Source organism: Meleagris gallopavo, chromosome 7 (assembly GCF_905368555.1).
Source record: "Meleagris gallopavo chromosome 7, MGAL_WU_HG_1.1, whole genome shotgun sequence".
NCBI classification, from domain to species: Eukaryota; Metazoa; Chordata; class Aves; order Galliformes; family Phasianidae; genus Meleagris; species Meleagris gallopavo.
In genome coordinates, this window is record NC_139410.1 from 20,829,857 (window position 1) to 20,854,344 (window position 24,488).

Sequence of the window (24,488 nt, forward strand, 5' to 3'; positions counted from 1 at the left end):
GCATTTATACAAGTACTCAAGGTTTATACACACTATAAGAGTACTTAATTGCTGTACAAAATGTATAGAATGATATAATCTCCATCTCTGAACAGTTTCAAACAAAACTATACGTTGTAAAGTTCCCTTCTGTATTTTACAATTTTTCCTTTTCAACAGAAAACAACATTAGTAAGTCCAGTTCTAATAACGAAAATTGTCCCAGGTAAAAAATGTGCTGATATAAAATTGTACATATTACATGCTTTAAACGAAATTTTATTGTAAAATATGAAGTGCATAATAACGCAAAGTCAACAACTGTATCTCAAATCAGTAGTGGACAACACAGTCCACTGAATATTTTGTTTAGTTTTTTACTAATACTTGCAAGCTGTACTCTTGTGACTAGATTTTGCCTGTTTCTGGGGAAGATTTATTAAGAAAACAATTATTAAGATAAATGTGTGAACTGAGGAGGGGGAGTTGTGCATGTAAAAAAAAAGTCCTGATAGCTAGCTCCTATCTACTTCTCAAAGTTCTCATAAATTTAATCCCTAGTAGGCTATTTTCAATTTCAAGTGTTACACTAGTGTCTCCATACATCTCATTTTAAGTATTGCTTTTTTTCTCCTTTAAAAGTAGCCACTACCTCCCAACAAGCAAGTGAACAGGAGAGGTATGAAGAGAAAAAAGAAAAAAAACATTACCCCAATGAAAGGGGGTACTGTTCTAGTATTGAATGTGGAGGTTGGCGGCCCTGCATGTGGCGGGGGGGGTGGAGATTCATGATCTTTGAGGTCCCTTCCAACCCTGGCCACTCTATGATTCTGTGAAAGAATAGAGGTCTGAAAGTGTGCATTTTAGAAAACTAGTGTAAGACTTACGTTCAGCTAAAGAAAATTTTTGAGGATAGGTGGCAATTCCAACATCCAGAAGAGTCATTGTTAGTTTTCTGCCTCCTTTTGGTTTCATTCCTTTAGACTATCAAGTTATAAAATCAAACAAAATCACTCTTCTTATGCTAATTATTGAAAAAAAAAAACAAAACAACAACAACAACAACAACAAAAAACAGCCTATTAAGCTGAAAAGTTAAAAACTAAAATCAAGTATTGTCAAAACCATATCACTCATATATAACAAACTACACACCGGTTGACACCTAGATCTAGAATTAACACATGTACCAATGAGAGGGGAAAAGAAGAGAAAGCGTACTGGAACAGGTCATTCAGTAATGAACTCTGCTTGACCGTATATAAGTTTTGTTATGGCACTTTACTCTCTTATCCTATGTCTGCATAAATTTTGTCCATTTCAAAAACAGACACTGCAAGAATAATAAAGCATTAGAACAGATATCCCAGGAGTCTGTTGCATTCCAAGATTCGAGTGGACAAAACCTTAGACTGATTTCATCTGAACCCAGTGCTGAGCCAGTGTTGTGCACAAAGCTGGACTAGTTCTCCAGAGATCACTTCCCACCAGAATGACTGCTACTACCCGACCAATCAAAAGTTAAGTTTTTTTCCTCCTCATTCCTTCTGAATGAGATTCGGGTAATAATAAAATACCAAAGCATAAACCTCTTCTATCAAAATTGCAGGATATGGTCTGAGCATGGGATTAAGATGCACAGCATGCTTATCTGCCAGGAGGTGACAAACATGCAAAGTACAATTTATAAAAAGTTATCACAAAGACAAGTTTTCTTCAGAAAACAACAGATTTTCCTACCAGTGTTTCTGACAGTGCCTTGCTAGGAAAGATTACACTGCAACAGACAGGAAATTTTGCTGTATGAACAAGAGGTTTGTTAGGGACTATACTCAAAAACATAAATGGCAAAACTTCAGATCATTTTGATATTTCACCAAATTTTGTCAGCAATTATTAATTGACAGAAAACAATGAACTACCTCTCAGGAAAGCACACCATTATAAACAGTGACTTTTTCCAAATAAAGATTTCTAACAGTGCTAAGTAAGTAAACTAAACACAGCTTAAAGCTTTAAAGAGTTTTAAAAAGAAAACATCACCCTTTTTCTTAACATAAATGAGTATTAAGGTATAGTTAATGCTTCGGGAGTGAAAAATATAACTACATGACACTTAACATAATGTAGTATTTTCCTTAAGAGGTGAGGAACAGCTGCTAATGTAAGGTCCAAAAAATTTTTATTATTATTATTATTATTATTATTATTTTTAACATTTGGCAAAGGTATATAATTCTCTGTACAGAGATTTAAAAATGTATGTTGGAAAGAAATATAAAATGTCAATATTTAACTTTATTCCAGAATTTTAATTAAATTACTTCTGTGGAATATTCTAACTATGTATCACAACTCCCATTTCACAGACTGAAAAACTGGAGGGGTGATTAAAAAACAAGTTTGGTAATAAGTACAAGATCAAGCAACAGCTAGCCAGATTGTCCACTGTCCGTATTTTATCATGATTGACTTCACTCACAGAATGAAAAAACAAACAAACAAAAAAAAAAAAACACCAAAACAAAGCTTCTTCTCTCTGGTTTCTGGTAACACTGACCTCAGTTAAAATTCACTGATCTGCTATGAGTTTGCTTTACAATCAGCAGGAACATTATCAGCCTCAATATATGTAAAGATCAGTATTTAGAGTTCTGACTTTCATGTGTCCTACTATACTTTTGTAAAAATACCTCACTCCTAAAATGGCCACGGTGGTCCATAAATGGTCCTAAAATGGCATTTAACCCATGAGCCTATATGAGGATTTTTCTTTTAATGTGAATTTCATATTTTGTTCAAGGCCATTAAGACGACAAAATGCATCTTTTTTGAAACTGGTGAGAATTTTACATCTTCCTGTCTTTGAACTGCAGTCACCAATGCCAGTCCCAGCAGATCTTTGGAATCAGAAGACGCGTGGCCAGAGAAGGACAGCTAACAAGTTAACAAGTTGTAGCTTTCCACCAGTGACAGGGCAAACCATTTTTTAATACTTTGGATAGACAAGATGGACCTGAACTCCTCACCAGAATTCATTTCAACTTCCTGATGTGTGAAAATTACCTCTGCCCCATTTCCTTCCTCCCCAGCACCAGCTGCCTCGCCGGCTGCAGGCCGCAGCCATTTATCTGGGCACGGACTGCTCTCCGGCAGGTTTAAAATCAGCTACTGTGTTATTTTGGACTTTGTTTTTAAATACTTCTAATCTCAGTCAAAACACACCATATTAAAATCTTCTATGCCACATGTTCACTGTAATTTTTGCCAGATAGTTATGTTGGTAAAAGGTATAATGAGTAATGATCTTGGACTCACATAGCTACACACATCCGCAAAAGCCCCCCACTGTAGTGGCTACTACAGCAAGAAAACTACCTCTGCCAGCATTTCTTCTTCTGCTGGCAATGGGGAAACACAGGTCCTGAGACAGGCACAGCTCAAATTGCCCAGCATACCAAGATGCACCAGACAGCATACTAAGGCAGTCACACACATGAAGCAGTCAAACCTGACCCACAAAGCCTCACCAACTCTAATAAATCTGTTCTTCTTACAGTTCATCTAAAACCAAATATATTCTAATCTAAATAAGTGAACTTCTTAAACAAAGACTAAAAATCATACAGACTCAGCAGCCCAATCTCACACCCCAAAACCTAGAGATTAATTAGAAGTAGTAGACATAATCTGGGGGATTCAAATTCTAAGATTTAGGGATGCACTTGCCAGAAACATGACAGATGTAATTCATTTTTTTTCCTTAAGATACAAAACCTGAGAATGTAATTTAATGACTGTAGCAGCTAGACTTGCATGGAAAACAAACATTGCAAGACTTCCAGTGATCTTAAGTACCGGCAGCAATGCCATACAAAAAGCTGCAACTGAGAAACATTTAGATGGACAAAAATTCAAAATAAAAATGCCAAAGCCTTTTTCATGAAGAGAACAAAGACCTTCATTTAAGATGGCATCTGTGTCAAACAACAGTGTTTAAAAAAAAAAAAAAAAAAAAAAAAAAAAAAAAAAAAAGCACTTAGTGAGCAAATGTGGTACAACGTAGCATGACTTACTGGGAGGCTTTCCCCCTCAATGGATTTTACAGCTAGTTAGCTCTACATTATTAGCACGCACCCCCAAGTTATATTTTGACAAAATAAAAATAATGTTTCAATATTTGTATTGGAGAGAGAAAATTAAAGCAAGCTAAGCAAACCTATAGAAAAAGTTCTAGGAAAAAGTCAGCACAAATTAAATAGCATAGCGCAACAATTGTCTCCCCCAAAACTAACAAAATATATGAATTACACAATTTAGAAGGAAGCAGAATTGATTCAGATGTCTATTATCTTCCAAACAACCACAAGCTATTCATTTTTCAAACGCCTCTGTTTTATATAAACAACTACAAGATAAAAATCAGAATTTGAATAAAATAAACCAAGAAAACAATTTAAGTGCAGTGCAACTGTAGCTTCAGAATATTCTATTATGAAATTAAAGGAAAGCTTAGCAGAATCATTCGATAGTTTCTCTATAGTCTGTCTCACAGGAAATATGGTACTAAAGCTTTACTGAAAATGAACACTTTTTAAATATTTATAAAATTACATTAATACAATCCATAGATATATATCATGATGATTTCAATAATTATTCCACAATACAATGGGAGTGCATGCTCAAACAAAACACCTCAGCAGTATTTTAAAGCAGTAAACCACCTAGCCAATTTCTGTGCGTTCTGTAGTTTTTCTAATCCACTCTCCCTGTGGTTGAGCAAAATCGAATTGCCTCTCACATTTGCAGACAGCTCTGTGAAGGTGATAATAGAGCTGCTCCCTGCTGTCATGAGGCAGGAAATAGGAAAATGGCATATGGGGCTAGAAAGAAATAAAAAGAGAACTAAACAAGAACAAAAGAGATTTCAACAAAGGACAACTATAACCCAATATGCTTTGCAAGTTAATCTCTTTTCATAATCATTCAACATATTTAATCATTTATCGGCACGTTTTCTAGAAAACTTGAATGCTTGATACAAAGTCTTCTGTAAAGTTTTATTCCGTAAAACATTTTGGAATAAAAATGCTACTAAGAGCCAACATATGTAACACCTATAAATCAATGCCTTATTAGTACCCACATTAAGGGGCTAACTCTATTCCAATCTGTTGTTAATTCATCATAGATTTTGTGGCTAAAATGAAACCTCCAAAACAATGTATACTTGGATTATCAGTTGTTCGTATCTACAGTGCCTTCATACTAATTCTTACGGAAGCACCTTTAAAAAAGAAAAGCCTACTATACCTTTCCTTTTACACTCTGAATGGGATCCACCACCACAGCAACCGCTCTTTCCGATAATGCTTCAAAGCTCTGCTGAGTATTGATATCTACACCAGACAGCCAACAGCCAAAGCCAGGGTGACTGTGATACCAACCAACAACCATCTCAGGTCTGAAATGAAGAGGACAATGAAATTCTTGAAAAACAAAAACGTGTAATAGAAGAAGAAACAGTTACGTTTCAGGGCAAAAATTAGGGTGACTTGTGAAAAAATACCACTGGACATACCTAAATTACTCACCATTGTATGGTGAAAACATGGACGTGAATAAATCCAACAAAAGAATGTTATCATTAAGGGATGCACATTAGCAGAGGAAAATCATGCTTTCAGTTTTTCACCCTGTTACCACACCTTCCCTGAACCAGTTTTTACCCTTTCAGCACTTGAGTAAATACCTACTCTTTAACTCCTCGGCGTCGAGGGTTGAATTTTCACTGCAGAAAGTCCATTTCAGACATGGACAACGGAAACCAACAGTGGGAAAGGATTAAATATCAGTTAAACCAGCAGTAGAACTAGGAACTCAGTCAAAAAGCAATTTGCACTGTTCTGTTCAGCTGCTGAGCCTTTTGCTAACATTAATTTTGAAGTTTTTCCCACAGTAAAAGAATTTGAGCAAGCAGGCGACAACTGTTGAGAGGTAGGAGTGAATAAAGATTCATTTAAATACTACGGTATTTTACCCAATTATTTTTCTTTTCATTAAAATTGCATGAAAGTAAGATAAACAATGCTTTTTTTTTTTTTGTCTTAATTGAAAAAGAAAATCAATCTTTTACTAAATTGAGCAGCATTCTAATCTTTTTGTGCAATAATCAAAGATGTAAGTTTAATGTGAGTGACAACCTTCTGACAATGGAAAGGCACGAGGTGAATTACATGCTATGCTACTCAGCCATTTTCTGGGACAATTATTTCTTTTCAAAAATTACAAACAGCCCCGTGTTCACTGATTTTGCAGAGAGCCAACTGTTTCTTCTAAACAATACGCAGAATGTATTTATTATTCCCAGCTCTTCTCAGGGTGACTTACCTTCCTGTCTGTTTCAGCATATCCAACATTTTTGCTTGAAATACAGGATCAACTGCCTCCACACTGACACCCTAAAGTAAAGGGAAACAACAATCACAGCAATTACAGATAAAGTCATATTTCAAATCTTTTAACTTGTTACTTTTCACAACAAAAATTTAACACAATCTCACTAGCATATGTTAAAGAAGTGAAATGATTACTTTAGAATACCTTTAAACATAAAATACAGTTTTATAATATAAATACATTTCAATTGAATTTTTAAAATGCTAAAAAGATTCTGAATTGCCACTTAGGTAATTTCTACTGTGAGCAAACACGATTAAATGGGCACAAGGATTCATTTTTTCCTCCTCTTTCTTTCCATTCTGTAAACTTTGGCCTGCTGTTTCTCAAATTTAGCTCTAGAGATTTTTTTTCAAGATAAATAACAGCAGCTTTTTGATAATTCTATGTAATTGGCTACATAACTGGCTACATACTACCACACCCAAACAGGACAAAATAATTCAAATGCTTCATTTTGCAGCTTTGAGCTACAAAGAGATCTGTGATGTTTTAAGAGCAATATCTTAAGTTACACAAGAAAAGCATCACAAGCTCCAATTATGATTTTTATACACTTTAAAATATCTGTGCATTGCATTAATATTCTTATTCAAAATTAAAATACATATTTTTTTCATACCACAGTAATATCACTTAAGAGATGTGCCACTATAAGGTCTATCACAGAGATTAAGTTTGAAGCATATCAATAGCATTGTCACAATTAAGGGTATGATAAACTTCTAATAAAGTCTTTACATCCTTTAATTCCTCCCTCGGCTCCCACTATGAGTTTTTGAAGTTATCAATTTATACATCTTGTAAGTGACGTTATAACCACATATTTATACATACACAAAGTGATCTCCATATTGATATACTCACCCACGTGTTTATCAACAAGATCAACAAGTCACTTTTTTTTTTTTTTAACTGAAATCCATGAACACAAATGATCAAACAGCACCCAAGTATAACAAACTGTATAAAATGGTATCAATATGTGAATTGCAGATGTTCATACTATACCTAATAGTTAGGCAGAGTTTGCTCAAATAAGGTTGCATGAATTGGTAAGGAAGGAAAAGCTTTTACAAATTATTTACTATACAGGAGAAGAAAGAAAAAAGTCTAACTACAAAGAACTCACCGTTCCAGACTGTGGCATAGCAAAAACATCAATCACCCTCACAGTGTAATCATCAACGAATTCCCCGAGCATCAGCCCCATAACTTCCATAGGGACACCAGCACGACCATGTTTCAACATCTGGAATGAAGACAACACGACATTGTTTAACTATAGAAGTTTAAGCAGTAGGAGGCTCAAGTCTGACCTGGGAGAGTTCTTGTAGCTTTTCTTGCTCTATTGATAATTCACAACTGGTAGCACTTTTGGAAACTGTAAGGCACTATACAAAGTAGTACAAATTAAGCCATAAAAATGAGAAACAGTAAGTTTCTTATTCTGAATGTTTCACTCAGTGTTAAATATATCGTAAAAATCAGTCTAAGCAGCGTTAAGGAGCACAAGGGCACAGAACCTGGGGAGGTGCCAGGTGCTCAGCCTGCAGCACTACTCGGAGCTGGAGCACAAACACACTTACTTTCAGCAGCGCCAGGGATGAGATATAAACCTGTTCCGCTGTGTCGACCGCAGGAGCATCTGTTGGTGGCCCCTATGAAAAGAATAAATCATCAAGTATTTTCCCCACTGTTGTTATGCTGCCATTTCTAAACCTTTTGTATCCTGTATTATGAAATCAAAGAAAAACGTGTAAGATCAAGAACTCGTGTGCAGATCTTACAAACAAACAAAAGAGCACATCCAAGCCCCCATCACATCTTTACAGTGCCTTCCGACACTAAACTACTTTGTAATAAAAGTCACTGAGCCCCCATCCTGCCTCCCCCAGCCCCAGATCAACACCACCCCAAAGAGCAATCTTATCAGAGACCATCACATACAAAGCTGGCAAGCACTGCACCGGCACAAACCTGTTACAAGCACCCAGGCTAATAGTCAGATAAGTTTCCATTAGTCAGCCTTGCTGCAATGCTAACCTTCGTCAGCTGTAAAATACGGCCAGTTCTCCAATTAACTATGTGTTTCTTACAGTGGTGTGAATGTAAATGCTGCTGGGCTAGCATGATTAACTGGCACCAACACAAACAGCAATTTCCCTTTGCTTCATCAGCTTTCTGCTAAAGAGGACTTGCAGATAAAGGCTAAGGGAGTACTTCGCATATACACTGGTAGAGCGAGAGAAAAAATGGACCTCCGATCCCTAGGTGGAAAGCTGTGAACAAAATACTTTGCTCTTTGCCTCATGAGTAGTTATTCAAAAATTAGCACAACTGTCCCAGGTGTGAATGATTGGTTGAAACGGGTTCTGTATATTGCTGAAAATGAAAAACACAGGAGGCAGCAGTTTAACTGTCCCTTTCTTGAAGAGCAAGAGACATATTGCTCTTACACACAGAATTCCGTATCACCTTACCTCATTACAGCCAATTAGCAGTACATTCATTACTTTGTTAACAAATTGCACGCATGCAGCAGATTTCCACTGAAAAGACAAAAGGTTACCTCTGCACCAAGTGACGCAGAACAAACTTGTGAAGGCTACAAAGCAACCACAGAGCAAGGGGAAGAAAGATGCTCCCCATTACATTAAGAGAGGAAAATAAACGTTTTGTAGATTTGTTTGAGCTTTGATTCTGCACTTAGAAGCAATAGAACAGTTACAGTGAAAAAATCTACAAGCAGTTCATCAGAACATGCCATGGGACCAGAGCACCAGAATCACTTGTCCCAAAGCTATGACCAAACCACTTGGCTGGTGAGGCTTCAAATGCCCCACCATTTTTCCAGAATTACATTTTTCCTCCAAATACATCATTTTACATGCTTAAGTGCATCTTTCTTGCTTCATTTAAAGCATCCTAGAAATTTTCTTCTTTTTCCTTAGCACTTTGGAAATCACAAAGACTGAGATTTCCATTTAACCACAGATAAGAAGAAAGCACAGATGGAAAAAAAAAAAAAGACCACCACCAAACTTGAGTTTGATAACATTTCCCTCCTATGTATCCATGTCTATATATAGCATAAAGCTATCCTCTTTCATTTTTCTGTTATAGACCAGAGAGAGTAAGAAGTGAGTGCATAAGTACAAATGCAGTGACCTTGGCTCTGTCTTCTGAGGAACCGTAACACCAATGCTGTGACATCACCATGTACATATTCATTTGTCCCAGATTTACCTTAACATTTCACTGCAAGCAAGCATCCCATTTCAACACCCATTATTAACTAAAGAATTGGGATTTCTGGAAAACTAATTTGGGTTTGACAAAACTCAGGAATTTTAACTGAAGTTTATTCTGCAGGTTATGACATTTAAATTGGCTCTCCTGCATGGACTCTCCATTGCCTGTTAGGGAGGCAGATCACACTGACACCCTTCCAGCAGCTGAAGCATTAATCACAGCTTTGTCCCCTGCACAGACACCTGCATTCACAACTTGTAAGAGATTAATTATTCTTCCTAACTTTTCCCTCTTTAAAATCTATTTAAAATCAGTCAGTAGAGCCAACACTGACAGCAAAGAGACAAAGACAAATATTATTACATTTTGTTTCTGTAATAAGACACCTAAAATACTGTTAGCTTAAGCAAAGGTAGGAACTAAATCTGGGCATTAGCCTACTAAGCTCATTCCTAATCTTTCTCTTTCATTATTTCTGTACTACTTAGGCCTTTCAAATTGTTGTGGTGGTTTTTTTGTTTGTTTTGGTGGTGGTAATATTCCAGAAGCATTTAATGTCATTCTTGCTGTTGATCCCTTCAGCATTTTGGAAGCTAAGTTCGAAAAACAGAAATCACTTTCTGATAAGTTCTCCTGCCCATACCCATAGCCAATGATTCATCTTCAGCACAGGAAGTATTGTTAATACAAAAGGAAACACTCCACTGGTGTAAATCAACTTTGCCCTGCATCCTTTTTTCCCCCTCATGTCTTTTAAACCATGGCATTCACTAAGAATGATTTTGTGCACTACGTGTGAGATTAGCTGTATGTAAATAAAAGGACTACACTAAGCAGACAGCAATCATAAATTCACTGTTTCACTTTAAGCAAAGATCAGCTCCAACTCTTCTCATACAATTTATCTAATTTACTTGAACTCTTAAAAATTAGCTAATGGTAATATTCAATGCAAATATATTGTAGATTTATCAATAACCAATCTTCCTACATAATATAGCACATATCAGCTAAGTATTTCTTTGGTCATAGCTGTTTGTTTGGGAGATCTAACAATTTCCTTTTACTATGTTTTCCCCATAGATTACAATTCCAATCTGAATATGAGAAATTGAGACAACTTGTTGCAGTATATAAATTATTATATGTATGAATCCTCAATCTATAACAAAAACAAAGACTAGAATGTCACCATAAAATAAATTGCCCAAAGTTTTGAATTGATTCCTAAGTACTGATCCAAGAATTTTGAGGAAGAAGTGGGTTAAATGTTGTCCACAATTACATGTGTAACAGATTTAATTCCCTTTTATTTAATACCATAGGCAAAATGGAATACAAAACAGTACTGGAACACAATTGTTCATCCACAGAAAAATATAAACCCAAGTTTCATGAAAGATTCTTAGCACAAAGCTTTTAAGGATTTGACAAACAAAACCACCTGAATAAGTCTTAAAAGATCCAAGTAGTTTACTGGGCTTTAAATAATGTCAACTGAAAGAAACAGGCATTTGGAAACAGGAGCCATCTGACTTCCAGCTCTGACCATTTCCTTTTCTGAAAGAGATGACACTCTATAGGACAGTGCCAGGGTGGCAGTCACAGCTGGACACCAGTTACTAAGCACGTGGCAGCCATGGAGGAACTACATGGTTAGAGACTTCTTTGTCTGGCTCTGCTCATCTTCCACAGAATTTTTACACACTTCTTTCAGAAAAGAAAGGAACAAATAAGAAGAGTTTATTAGTTGATTTCCATGTGGAGGCAAAGTATTTTACACCGACCTCCACAACATGTACTGTTCTGTTATCATTGTTCATAAACTTCCCTGCCTGCCAACTTTGCTTCACAAGGATGGTGCTCCTTTGTTAGAGTACTGAATTAATTTAACTGATGTCAGAAACCCAAACATGAAAACTTCATATCTGTAGCACAGAAGATCTGTTGATATTTTTGGTTTCATTGTGGCAAAGGTCACAGTTTTCCCATTACACAGACTTTCAGGCTGTCCATTCTGCTGCAAAACAACATACTGGCTTCTTTCTGCAGGCCCACAAGTTACTGAGTAATTTACTGCAGAACTAGAACTTGGGGAACTGCAGGAAATGCTATTTAGAAATGTCATGGAATATTCAGCATTCTTAATCACTCCCATGTAAGCCAAATTATTCGAATTCAAAAACTGTTGAAAAAAAATGAAAGAGTAAAATTATTATGCTACCTATTGAAAAACAATGTTTTTCCTGAAGCACCTATGCATGTTGTGAGTCAGAGAAATGCCCGCCTAAAGGTCAGTCACACTGATCCAATCAAATTCTGGCTTTGCTCAGAATGGCAGAACCCCAATTGGTAACGCTGTGTATAATTAAAAATGTTTTTTATTTTTGGTGTTCCTAATATGACTTATAATTCAGAAGGAATCGCATTCAAATTATGAACAGATGATTACACTGAAGTATTAAAATTATGCATGATATGCATAATTTTATTTCAAACAGTTAAAGGGATGATCCAATATAAAAAGCAGCCCTTTACTTGGGCAGCCCTTGTTGACGAAGTGTTAAAGGCGTTTGCCATTCTAACAGGATAAAAACGAACGTCTCAAAGTGTTACCTACTTGGGACTTTTAGCAAATTTGTTAACACTTTTAGGTATATTACTCCACCTTTCTCTTAGTGTGAACTGGTATCAATTATTTAGCCAATTTTATTATGTTATTAAAATACCTGCTGATTAAACGCGAACTAAAGTGTCATTTCAGAGCACTGCTCCTTATTTGTACTATTTTACATTTTTCCAGATAGGTATAAGAAGTGGACTCGATTAATTACGCTAGCAACTGAGAAATATTCTGCAAATGGAGACAGCTCCTATTGTCTAAATAAATCTTAAATACTGTTCCAGTGTCATGCTAATAGAACAAAAGATGATTTTGAAATATAGCACAGCAGTTCCAACAAAGAAACTCGGTTTTACAGAGGCAGCTGAAATAAAAAAAGACAGCAAAGTGAAGTGCTGTAGAGCAAATCTTATCTTTATTGTGTCAAACAGCATTGCTGTGTAAAATATATAAGAAACACTACCTTTTTTTTTTTTTTTTTTTTGCAACTGGAACAATTTAAATCTGAACATAGAACACACAAGCGAACACTGACTGCTGTAGTGTTTATTTCTTCCCTAGTAAGGCAAGAAAGAACCTTTTAATAGTTTAATTTTGTGAGTATTAAACAACTAGTGTGAAAAACAAGCTGCATGTAAACTATTTCTACTGCCTCTGCTTCAATGACTAGCTGAGGCAACCTGTTATAGGAGGTGTTAATTGGCAATAGGAGTACAAGTCAGAAGCATGTTCCCCATAGTCCTAACCCAGCAAGGCTAGGTCATTAAAGTGGAAATGAATTCTTTCATGCCGACTTAACCCTTTCAGTACATATTTGCAGCTGTTATAACTCAAGACAATTGAGAAAGACAAAGTAAAACTTGCACTACTTTGGAATGTAAGTAAGTATTCACTAGCCCTTTTCCTTTAGTCCTCTACTTCCTTCATAGTAACCATTCCAGATAATCACATTTGTTTTGAAGGTGGGAGAAAATGGGCATTAGGGGTATAAATGCAATGACAACCATCATAAAATAATAATTTAGCATATTAAAGGATACATGTAAAGATCAGGCACTCGAAGTGAGCTTAGAGCTACTGTTTTCATTGAGATAAATCCAGTAGTGAACGTATAGTTCAGAACGGGAGGATAAGCACTATAGAATACATGCAAAAAGGACACAAAAACCTGAGAAATGAGGAGAGAGAAAGAGAGAGAGAGAGAGAGAGAGAGAGAGAGAGAGAGAGAGAGAGAGAGGTGATAATAATAAAAGACTTAAAAGCCACCTAAGCATTTCAGCTCTTCTCTACTTCGCTTATGTAGAGAAGAAGTGCAACCTGATATGTTGACATATACGCTAAGAAAACCATACCTCTTTTTACACATTGCTAAAGCTAAAAATTTTATCTAAATTATGACTGTTCCTCTCTACTGAGACAATACACTTCAAAACAAACAACTGGAGTTCAATCGGGGAAGTGAATAAGTCACCAACAGGACCCGAGTGGTTTAACAACGCGGTCATGACAAACACCAGAAGCAATGCGTTTTATTCCCCATGCACAGGACAATCAGTCACAATAGAGCAAATGATCTTATTCATAAAAAAAATAAAATCCTATAGTGTTCATAGGAAAGGGAAAATATACTGATTTGCACTGTAAATCACACACTAATTAGTAGGAATTTAAAATTTTATTGCAGTTTTCCAGCTAGTACACACACAATTTTACAGTTAGTTCCACATCAACAGGATTATATTTTGAAGCGAGCATTATGTCTAAACAGTTTGTATGTTTAGGCCCATTTTTATACCAATTATAATCAAGCATACATAACAGACCACAAAATACCATAAGCCTCAACAAACAGCCTAGATTTCTGAAAGGATCACATTGTCTTGTTACACCATATGTCAGATGAAATAAAAATTACAGTAATATGTTTAGTTTGAGTCTTGTAGACTCCAAAATGGAGTAGGGATGCTAGGGAAATATTATGGCATCAATCGTTACTTTAAATTAAAAATATCTTTGTGAAAAACTTTAACAGGCTGGATTAAAGAAAAACTGCCTCAGTATGTTTGACAAAACCCTGTCTCCTACAAAAAAAAAAAATCATCCAGGTTCACATTTACAGCAGAACTCAACAACAACAATATAGATGGATTTGAAACATTCAACATTTCCCACCTTCCTCCTCTTCAAAACCCAAAGTTACAGAACACAGAACTTTGTATAGCTCTGAGCAGTTGGCTCAATGGGTTGGGATCATCAGTTTGCAAACACCTCTTCAGCAGAGCCAAAATTTTACTACCTCTTTGTTTGTTTTAAATTAAACAGAACTCTCAACAGAGAACATGGCCAAAATTTTAGTTTTGTGTATATACAGGAATCATCCAACAAAATTTAGCTTATGTTTCTAGCCTGTCCATTCACAAGTTCTTGAGTAGAAAAAAGAACCTCCTCCAGTGATATCCCTTGCATAACTAACAATTGCACAGAAGCACAGCAATCCATCTACAAGGGCAATGCAAGATTTCCCAAAGTCGCAATGTCTAAAATAGTCAAAATTGCTTTATAATGTTTTTACCAACAACAGTGCTCCTGTTTCTGACATTCCCATAGGAAATATCATTTGAGGTGGAGGCTTACAGCTTAGTAAGAGAAAATATATATTTAGCAGGATTTAGCAGTGATACGGTGCCAGTTCAGTTTATTTTGAGATAAGGTAAGCTTAGTTTTGCTACACTGTACTTTGTATGAATAGACTTGTTTTAATTATTTATTTAGTTAGTCTAATGTTTTTATAAGAAATATACATTATCCAATATTAAAATGTATCAGAAATATACTGATATGTAAATATTTGATGCAAATTGCAATATTCTGATTGTTGTTACATTACTAATACAGCTGTAGCACGAAGTGGCTGCTAAGATTTAACTATTTAGGATTCATTGAGACACACAAAAGCATGAGAAGGCATGCTGCATCACTGCATTAACCACAGATAGCAGAAATCCATATGAATAGGGTGACAAAGCAAATATTGTTTTGTGTGTGTACATATGTTTTTGAGAAGAATTACTGCTCTTCACAGCTTGGAACTACAGGGGAAAGAAAGAGATTCAGAAAATACTATATGTCGGTTTCACTCCAGAATAAAACTAAGGCTATCGCTATTGTTAAGACTATTGGCTATAAGGCTAAGGCTATTGTTATCTATTCCTATCAATACATAAACTACTGAGATTTAGAAATGAGACACTGAAGGAGTCAGGATTCGTGAAGTTTTCTCTTCCTCCAGAAAGTTGTGCTCAAAGCTATGCTTGACGCTGTCTTATTCTAAAGAACTACGTCAAGCAGTTCAGGTAGCCCACTGTGGGCCCTGCCTGAAGTCACCCTAAAGCACACCAAAACTCACCAATACTAATACAAAAAGAACACCTCTAACATATGGTCCTAGTAAAATCTGAAGAGTAACCTTCATCACCACAGGAAGAAAACAGGCCATTGCTCAAATGGCACTGTTTAAATGGCTGCACAGTGACACTGCAACTTATTATTCAATAGCACAGCATTTCAGATGAGGAAGCAATTTTGATCACTATATGGGAGCTGTTTTCTGCTTACAGAACAAAATGTTACAAATGAACAAGCATAATGACAGAGGCACAAAGATGACTGCTCGTTTAGTCTTTTTTCCTGTTTTCTCATTATGACTACACTCATTTCCTTGCCCAAGTTTCCTTTGTCTTTTCAAGGGAAAGTCAGCTGGACTACGCTGGCAATTAAGTTGAGGAGAGAGGAGCTAATTGCCTAATAATTAGAAATAAAGAAGTTTAAAATCTGAGGCCAAGAGTAGACAGCTAAAAATGGTCTCCAAAGCTTACAGGAAAATAGTAGATCACAGGAAGCTAATAATGCTCATGCACAACCCACTCGCTTTGTTATCTTTAGTAAAGCATGACTGTAGAGTGGCACTTTAAGGCATGTTTTACACCACGAAGAAAGTACACACTGTGGGCAAGTTCCCATCGGCTTAGACAATTGTATGACAGTTCCTGAAGTGACTCCAGAATGCCCCTGTACCCCTGCCCCCATTAGCACTGTTGGATATAAATAAAGTTACAATTACTCAACTATATTTCAAATGTAGGCAAACTGTATCAGCTTTTAGCAATCCTCAGCAACTCTCAAGTAAGCCTATGCTATCCATGAGGCTGGAATCTTCTGAGCATAAGCAGATCCGGGCCACACTGGTACCTTAAATATGACACACAACTTTTGCTGCTTTAACAAAGGACTGTTCAACCAATCAATGCAATAAGATACTCAGTTCAGTCAATTCAAGTAAAATAGCATGGTTTGCTCTATCATAGGTGCTTTTCTCCCTTCCTGAAAACGGTCATCTATATAAAACACACCGCAAGCACGCATATCTGCCTGAGCGAGGAGGGACCAGCTGACCTCCAAAGATCTCTTTCAATCTTATCCATGTGTGATTTTAGATATGAAAGCTGAGAATTTCTGTAGGAAATACTGCAGGCCATTAAGTTCTTCAAAATTTTTACAGGAATTGATGTCGGATGGTTTTCAGTGGACGACTACTGTTTGTCACTGAGAAAATGTTAAAGCTTGCTGCTCTTTAAATGGGTTGATATCTTCTGGGGAAATAAGTAAAATCGGAAGAAGTCACACAAGCTGTATTTTACTCCCCTCTCTCCCTCCCCCCTCCCCCCCCCCCATCAGCTGGGATGTATATTCACTATTTTAGCAACAAAAACATCCTGAGTACTTGGAGACTTCAGTGGAAAATGTCACACAAACAGTGGCACAGTAATGATGCATAACTTCCAGAGCTGCAAATTCAGACTTCTTCCTCTTGTACAGTATTCTCAGAAGGAATATCAGAAGTTTGAAATGCATGGGAAGCAGAGAATTGTGTGCCGTCACAATTCAGGCCACAAGGTTTATACACCCAGGGGACACAGGAATGAGAAAGTCACTGAGATGTAATGGATACCAAAAACTATAAGAAATGCTCCATGCCTTTTGAAGAAAAACCAGACAAAACAACCCAGTTCCTTACGTCAAAGGCAACAGCATTCAACAGACACACTTGTATCCTCCAAACTAAGAACAAGCTGTTTCAAAAAGCAATTAACTAAAATAATGTTCAATAAGTTGCCTTATTACACAAGGGGATATTAGCGTGCAGATTAGCCAGCTAGAACATGCCATTTACTTAAAGATACATCAGTTTATTCCAATGAAGTAACTCAAGAAAACCTGCATTTAATTGATAATTGGAAATGAGCTAATGTGAGCCTGACCCTCCTTTGTCTGCCAGCTCACCAACTCTTATTCTGAAGCCTTGCAGAAAACCAAAGCAGTAGTGCTCTTTCCTAATAACCATCCTGGCTACGTTAGCAGATGAAACAGAACTTTGTATCAGTGGCAGGTCTCCCAAGTTCCCACGGTGCCATAGATTTACTCAATGGGATCAGTATGTTCTGAAAACCCATGATAATATGAGGGAAAAGGTTCCACCGAATCAAACACTGCAATACTTTAAACCTCATAATCAAAGTGACAGTTTTCAAGTGCCATTTACAATGCCCTAATCTGGAAACATCCCAGCTAACCCATCTGATCAACTATTTCACAGATGGAAGCACTTGATGGCTAATTGGCAAGTCCATTATTCAAATAAAATAGCTATCTGCACTTCTATTTTCTATATTCCACGTCAAGGTGTAAACATTCCTTGTAAGACACAGGTCACTCCTCTCTGCCTTCCATCCCATTTTTATATTCTCCCCTCCCCTCACCATCAAATATGCTAATTCAGAAATGCAGAAATAATTTTATTTTCCATTTAATGCACTAGAACATTTGTATGCACCAACACAACAATGTAAACCATTTTCAAAGATATGTTGAAAAATGAAAAATAATTTTTAGAAGTATTACTTATTTCTCTGCTTCCTATCACACCTAGACAGAAATAGACCAGATGTGTTCATGTGGACAAGAACTTGCATAGCTTGGGTTACTCTTCTGGTAGTCTTGGGCAAACAGTTCTGCTCTCTTCATTTACTCACACTCTGAATCAACATCCACTAGGATTGCCTAATAGAGACATATGTGGAACTCATTTCACTAGCAAACAATAGCTCAGTGTACAGAATGAAGAGGAGTGTTGCTCCAAATTCCTGCCTGCTGCTTAAGAAGAATGCTTTCATGTACCCCACAAAGCCTCTTAATTTGTCTGCAGCAAATGTACAATGCAGAACCAAGTACTAAGTCACCAGTGAAATGCAGTGGTGGGCAGTATTTCAGGGGAAACAACAGGAAGATGGAAATGAACAAACCAGGAAAGGGGAGGAAAAAAAAAAAAAACACGACAAAGCATAGATGCAGGAAGAGAACGTACAAGAAAAGGAAAATAAAGGTATTTCCAAAATCTGAACTCCCATGATCAACAAAAGGAAAATGAAAGTAATAATAAGTATCATATCCCTTTTTAACAGGTCCCCCACATCTTTTTAAAACCCCTCAACCATTCACTCTTCTCAGTGTATATCACACAAGCAGAAATTCAAATGCTGACACTACCAGGCAGCTGCGAACTAAATTATGCACAAAGAACTGCTTCAAAGAAGGTCTTACTTATCGTGCCAAGGTCAAAACTAACATGGGTATCTTCTCATACAATGAACACAAAGTAAATGACTAAGTTTACTGCCAGACAGAAAACACTGTGGATTGCTTATGTGATGCCAAAGCATCTTCATTCCTCTTTTCTTCTCTTTAAGAACACAGTCCTTGTCAATCTATGACTAATAAAGAAAGAAACTGTTCATAAGATGTCTAAACCATAAGTCACTGGATGGAAAACACAGTTAAAATATGCATGTGGTTATTCTTACAGTGATGTTGTCTTTCTCAGATATTTAGCAGCCACATGAAGACATACATGGTCAGTGGTATTTAGCGTATTTAGCATTGACCACTTCTGGACAACTCAACATTGAAAACAAGTAATTTGCCTTCAAATAACAACTCAATAAGATGTTGATAAAGCAAGCAGTAAATAGAGAAAAAAATGGATTTGCTAGAAGTAGTTCCCAAGTAGAATACAAGACATCCAAAGACTTCTGAAAAGAAAGATGTAAAAACAAATCCAACTAGCCGTAGGTATAGAATCTTGGAGTTTAGAAGTAATGTGGAAAGCAAATAATATAATACAGGTGGTATAAGAAGGGTGAAAGAGACGGGTGCTGTTGAAGAAACTAAGGCAAGTCAGTGAAAAAGAATTCCACAGTAGAGATCAAACAGTAACTGTGCTTATCAGGCTGATACTCAAATATTTGTTAAAAAGCAAATCAAATCAACTCAACTATTAACTGATCTTATTTGATACAGTTCTCCTGCTAAGGAATCAAAACTTTAGCTAAAAAAAAAATAATTGCTGAATTGACTTAGATGGCATTCCTTTGAAAGTGCTTCTTCTTTCATAAGTCTCTACACACAGATGTTTCTTGCATAATTCCAGCAGGTAGTTTTACTGTATTCAACCTTAAAAGCAAAACCTTCAAAGAAAAAGTTCTATACAATTGTTTAGTACACTAGAGGGCAACCCACTGGTAGTAACTCTATTTATCCTATAGTGGGACAATAAATGCCCAACTTCTTTCTTCCACCTCAAAGGCCTCTGATTTACTCTCAGTGTCTCAGTCAACACTCAGAACAGAAGTGATCTTTGATTGTCCATCAAAACACTATATTCTAAGGATACAAGATTATTCTGGTTAAACATCCCTCCCACTGCTTCAGTAAGCCAAAGACTACAAAAGTAGCCAAGATATTCAGTGCAAGCAGCAACTTGCATAAAGAGCAATTCAGTTTTCCACTTTCTTTTCAATCCAACACATTCTCATCAATTCATTTAAGAGACAATTCCATATTTAAACAAACGGAGCAGCTTTGCAGGCCAAAGCTGCCAGAGGAGTTCATGAAGCTTCTTCTGACTGCTATGTTCTATTGTCTGCTGCAGTTTCCTATCAAGCCTTAAATTATAGCTGAGAAATTCAGAAAACACCCGAGAAAGTTAACTGTAAATTTGAAAAACAGCTTTGATATGCGTCAAGTTCAGAGAGGACCAAGAAGTGAAAGCTTGAGTGATTAGACTGCGCAGATGTTAAAAAACTGAAGAGTCATGAAGCAGGCTGGCAGCTCAGAGGAACAAGAGAAATAACTGCTTAAGAAAATGAAACTAAAAATAACTGAGGACTGCTTGAAGATTCACTAAGAGTGTGAATAGAATTTTAGCTATAAAACTGGAAAAAAAAATATTCATAAAAAGTTGCAGCTAATTTAACCAAACACCTAAAGGCTGTAAACACTTTAGAATATGCACCAAATGCTTCAGTATTACACCACTGGACACAAACACGTCACACATGACCAAAAAAAGCTGTAGGCCTCACAATCCCAGTCATTCCAGAAGCAAACACACACATCACAAAGATTAAGACAAACAGAACTGATTCCTCCCAAAGCACAACAGCCTGGATTCCAGGCTTAGAACAGAGGCAGATGAGGAGAGAAGGAAAAGGCCTTCTACAGTGTACAGCTGGAACCAATGGGACCATGGAGTCCTGTCCTGTCCATAAGGAAAGAATTCTTCCTAGAAGCCTCTGAACAAGAAGTTCTTTTCCTTCCCCCTCCCCCCCCCCACTGTATCAGTGGTAGCCAGGGAAAAGCCTGGCAGCCCAATGCGATAAGATCAGCTGTGTTTTATTTTTGAAGACACCAACTGGCCAAGAGAAAAAAGCACCTGAGACTTACACTAAGGAGGTAGGAGAAACTACACACGAGGGCTTCGTGCTGGAAGAGAATGGCTGCCAGAGGGGCCTTTCTGCTGTGAGCTGAATTATAGGAGCAAGGACAATAGCCAACAACACAGAACAGAGTACAGCACATGCAGGTGGCTACAGCTACCTTCAAGTGATGAAATACATATGTAGCTCAGTCACAATGCCTACCACAACCTCGTTTAAGAACCAAATTATTTATTTTACAAAGAAGCGAATGGGAACACTCAGTCACTTAGTGCAACAGTGATGCTCTGAAAACCCCTATTATTGGAAATCCATTTTGAATTTTGTTTTCTATTTCCATGGCTTTTGAATTCAAACTAGAACTGTTCAAACACTAAATTAAAGGTTAATAAACATTCTGTAAAACCACAGTGCCAACACAAGTGTTCACACCAACAAAAGCAGTCAGACTGTAACAACCAATGATTTGCATACACATATAGCATCTCTGAAGTCAGACATTATTCCTATGAATTCTGTTTTTTTTGTGGGGATGGTGTTGATTTAAAAAATAATTAAAGGCGTATTCCAGTAATTGATTAATATAAAAAAAGAGAAGATGGTGACAAGCTATATACTAACCTGTCCCAGGCCAGGCATACCTCCTCCAAGTCGCAGAAGTCTATCCATATTTCTAGAGAAACAGAAACAAAGGAAAAAAATGTTCCCAGGCTCTGAAGTGTTTACTAAATTGCTATCTATATAATTCACCTTCAGTCACTCAGTATGTCAAAAATATTGGTGGTAATTACAACACAACATCAGACTTCCTGTTAATTAACACCACATATTAATTCAAGAAGCTGTCTTCCATGCTAATTAACAGACCTTGTTTTATTGCTTTGGTTTTGGGTTATCCCCATTTCTGAAGATGAGTACTCTTGTCAACTTCCCAAAACTTTCCTATCATTCAATTAACTGCAGCAGTTTTGTTGCTTAAGAACAGCACCTACATCCAGGAAGTTCCTAAAACTTAAGATATATATGCAAGCTTACTCTAATTTGTTCAAAAAGCATCAATAAAAATGTGAAAGTAAGGATTTTAGCATCCTCATTAGTAAGTTCTGCGCTAATTAACTTACAGCTTGTCAGTTACCATCAAAACTACATGTGAAAGACACCGAGCAGATTATGGATCTCTGAATTAGCATCAAAAGCTTTTTTTTTAATGAACTCATTATACTAAAAGAAATACTGTAAAGTAAACATTTAGTATGTATATAGTTAGAACATTAGTGACAGTGCAGTCACTTAATACATTTCCAGTGTTGCATGTGGCATTGCTTCAGTGCAAGATTATTCCAATCAACGCAACCAACTCGTTACTGTCTTGGAGAGAAAAAAGTCATTTTTATGCTGCAGATTTTCAAGGATTGATCTCTAGGAATGAGAAATGCCAAGGTGTCCAACTAAAGAATTGAACAGATGCTTATTACTCTGCAGTTTATTCACTTAATATTGCTGAAAAGCAATTTAATCTTTCATCTCGTCATCTAAGTAAGGATTCTGTTCCAGGTGTAACAGTACTTCAACCTGCTTGACTCATTCAGTTTCTTAGTAAAAGGAAACAAGATATACTGAATAATATTTTTAAAACAACTGCTTTCAGCCATTTCAGCATTTACAGTTCCAAGTGTCACAGAAATTAGTAAATCGCACTGGCTTATTTTAATTGTAAAATAGAAGGCATGTGGTGAAGAATCAGAAATTATACTCTTAACTCCAGAAGTTTTAATCCAATACAACAAAGCCTGTAAAGTGATATAAGAGTATTCAAGAAAAATCAGTAGTGGTATTTCCAAACTACATTCCTCCTCAAAACAGACGTTACATCATGTATATCAGAACTATACATAGTCTGAGGTTATGTACATTAAAAATGTAAAAGTCCTTATACTGGAGGAATTAGGATATTTATCTTCTGAAATGTATTAGTATTTGCACTGATTAAATACTAGCAGACTTTATTTCAGTTTAAAACAAATATTTCAAGGTTCTAGTAACACCAGTAGAATCTATAGCAAGATACGTTCTTTAACTCCTATTGTAGCTACGTCCATCCATCCATTTCAAACACCATCACCTAAGGCACAGATCAATAACACAAGCTATTTGCTAATCTGACTCTAGTTCTGTGTTTGTAGGACTCGCTTCTAAGGCAAGCAAACCTTACAATTGCAGCCTCAGCCACCAGTAAATGCTTTCTTAAAACCTCCTCAGCACTATGTGAATTAAAAAGGAACTTATTGAAAGGTTAGAGCTGTCTCTTCAGGTAGCCAATGAAGGCAGTTTCTTTACTACAGGCAAAAGCCAAACAGTGTATACACTCCTTTGTCCCAAACTACAACAAACTGCAAATCAAGAATTTTGATCGAAAGATAAAGTTCCTGTTTAAAGCCATTATCTGAGTAAATCGTAAATGGCTTCTACAAAACACTCATGAGTACCAATTAAAGCCAAACGTCTCATTTTCTAAGGTAGACAAGCCTCCACTAAAACCCAAACACAATTATTCACTGACAATGGCTGAAGAGTGGCAAAAAAGTAGAGTTAAGGTATTAAAAATAGAGTTTTAATCAATCATGATTGTGTGCTTCTTTTGAGAAATCTCTCCCTATAATTGGTAATCATAAAATACATTGGAAGTTTGTATTTAATAAATAATATTGAATAACAAATTTTATACCTCCTTACCTTTTGCTTTAGCAAGTGATATACAACAGCTATTACCAGCTCATTAATGTTTTATTTATAGCATTTATTCTAGTTTCAAAACCAACAGAATATCTTAAATGTTAAAGTAGAAATTACACAAGAACGTCATTTAATACAAGAAAACGTGCTTATATACAGTGAGATTAGAACAACTAGCTATACAAACTGTTTATTTATCCGTATATATTCCCAGGTTTTGGAACATCAAAAATCCCATTTTCTTATGGAACTGTAGGGACAGAACATACTATAGCTACCACTAAACTGAAGATGTTTGCTGCTGCCTCAAGAATCCACACGCAGGATCTCCAAAAATGAGTTCTAGGTGCTACGTAAATCATTTCACTAGTTCCATAGACTGACTCTACTTAGAGCTTTGAAAACTAATATTTTCCTTTCTTGTTTGTAAGTGAAGATGCTTTAGTAGGTTAGAAAATATTTAGTCACTCATAAATATAAACATCTGAACAATTTACATATACCATCCAAATTTAAAAAAAAAAAAATGTTAATCAATCCACTGTGCCCAAATATTATTTCAGCAATTGTTTCAGTGTGAGTGATGATGCTTTTTAAAAACTTAA

General features: G+C 36.3%; 1 protein-coding gene across 2 annotated transcripts in view; it reads right to left on the bottom strand.

Annotated features, from left to right (window-relative positions):
• Positions 1–24,488, bottom strand: part of PSMD14 (proteasome 26S subunit, non-ATPase 14) — a 45,330-nt gene that overhangs the window by 15,722 nt on the left and 5,120 nt on the right. For both annotated transcript variants that reach the window (XM_010713672.4, XM_085227800.1), the window contains 5 exons: positions 21,772–21,823; positions 8,031–8,102; positions 7,574–7,693; positions 6,373–6,443; positions 5,296–5,446 (listed from right to left, as the gene is read on the bottom strand). In XM_010713672.4, the coding sequence (XP_010711974.2) occupies positions 5,296–5,446; positions 6,373–6,443; positions 7,574–7,693; positions 8,031–8,102; positions 21,772–21,819 (462 nt within the window). In that variant the 5' untranslated portion in view covers positions 21,820–21,823. The remainder of the gene's footprint in view (positions 1–5,295; positions 5,447–6,372; positions 6,444–7,573; positions 7,694–8,030; positions 8,103–21,771; positions 21,824–24,488) is intronic.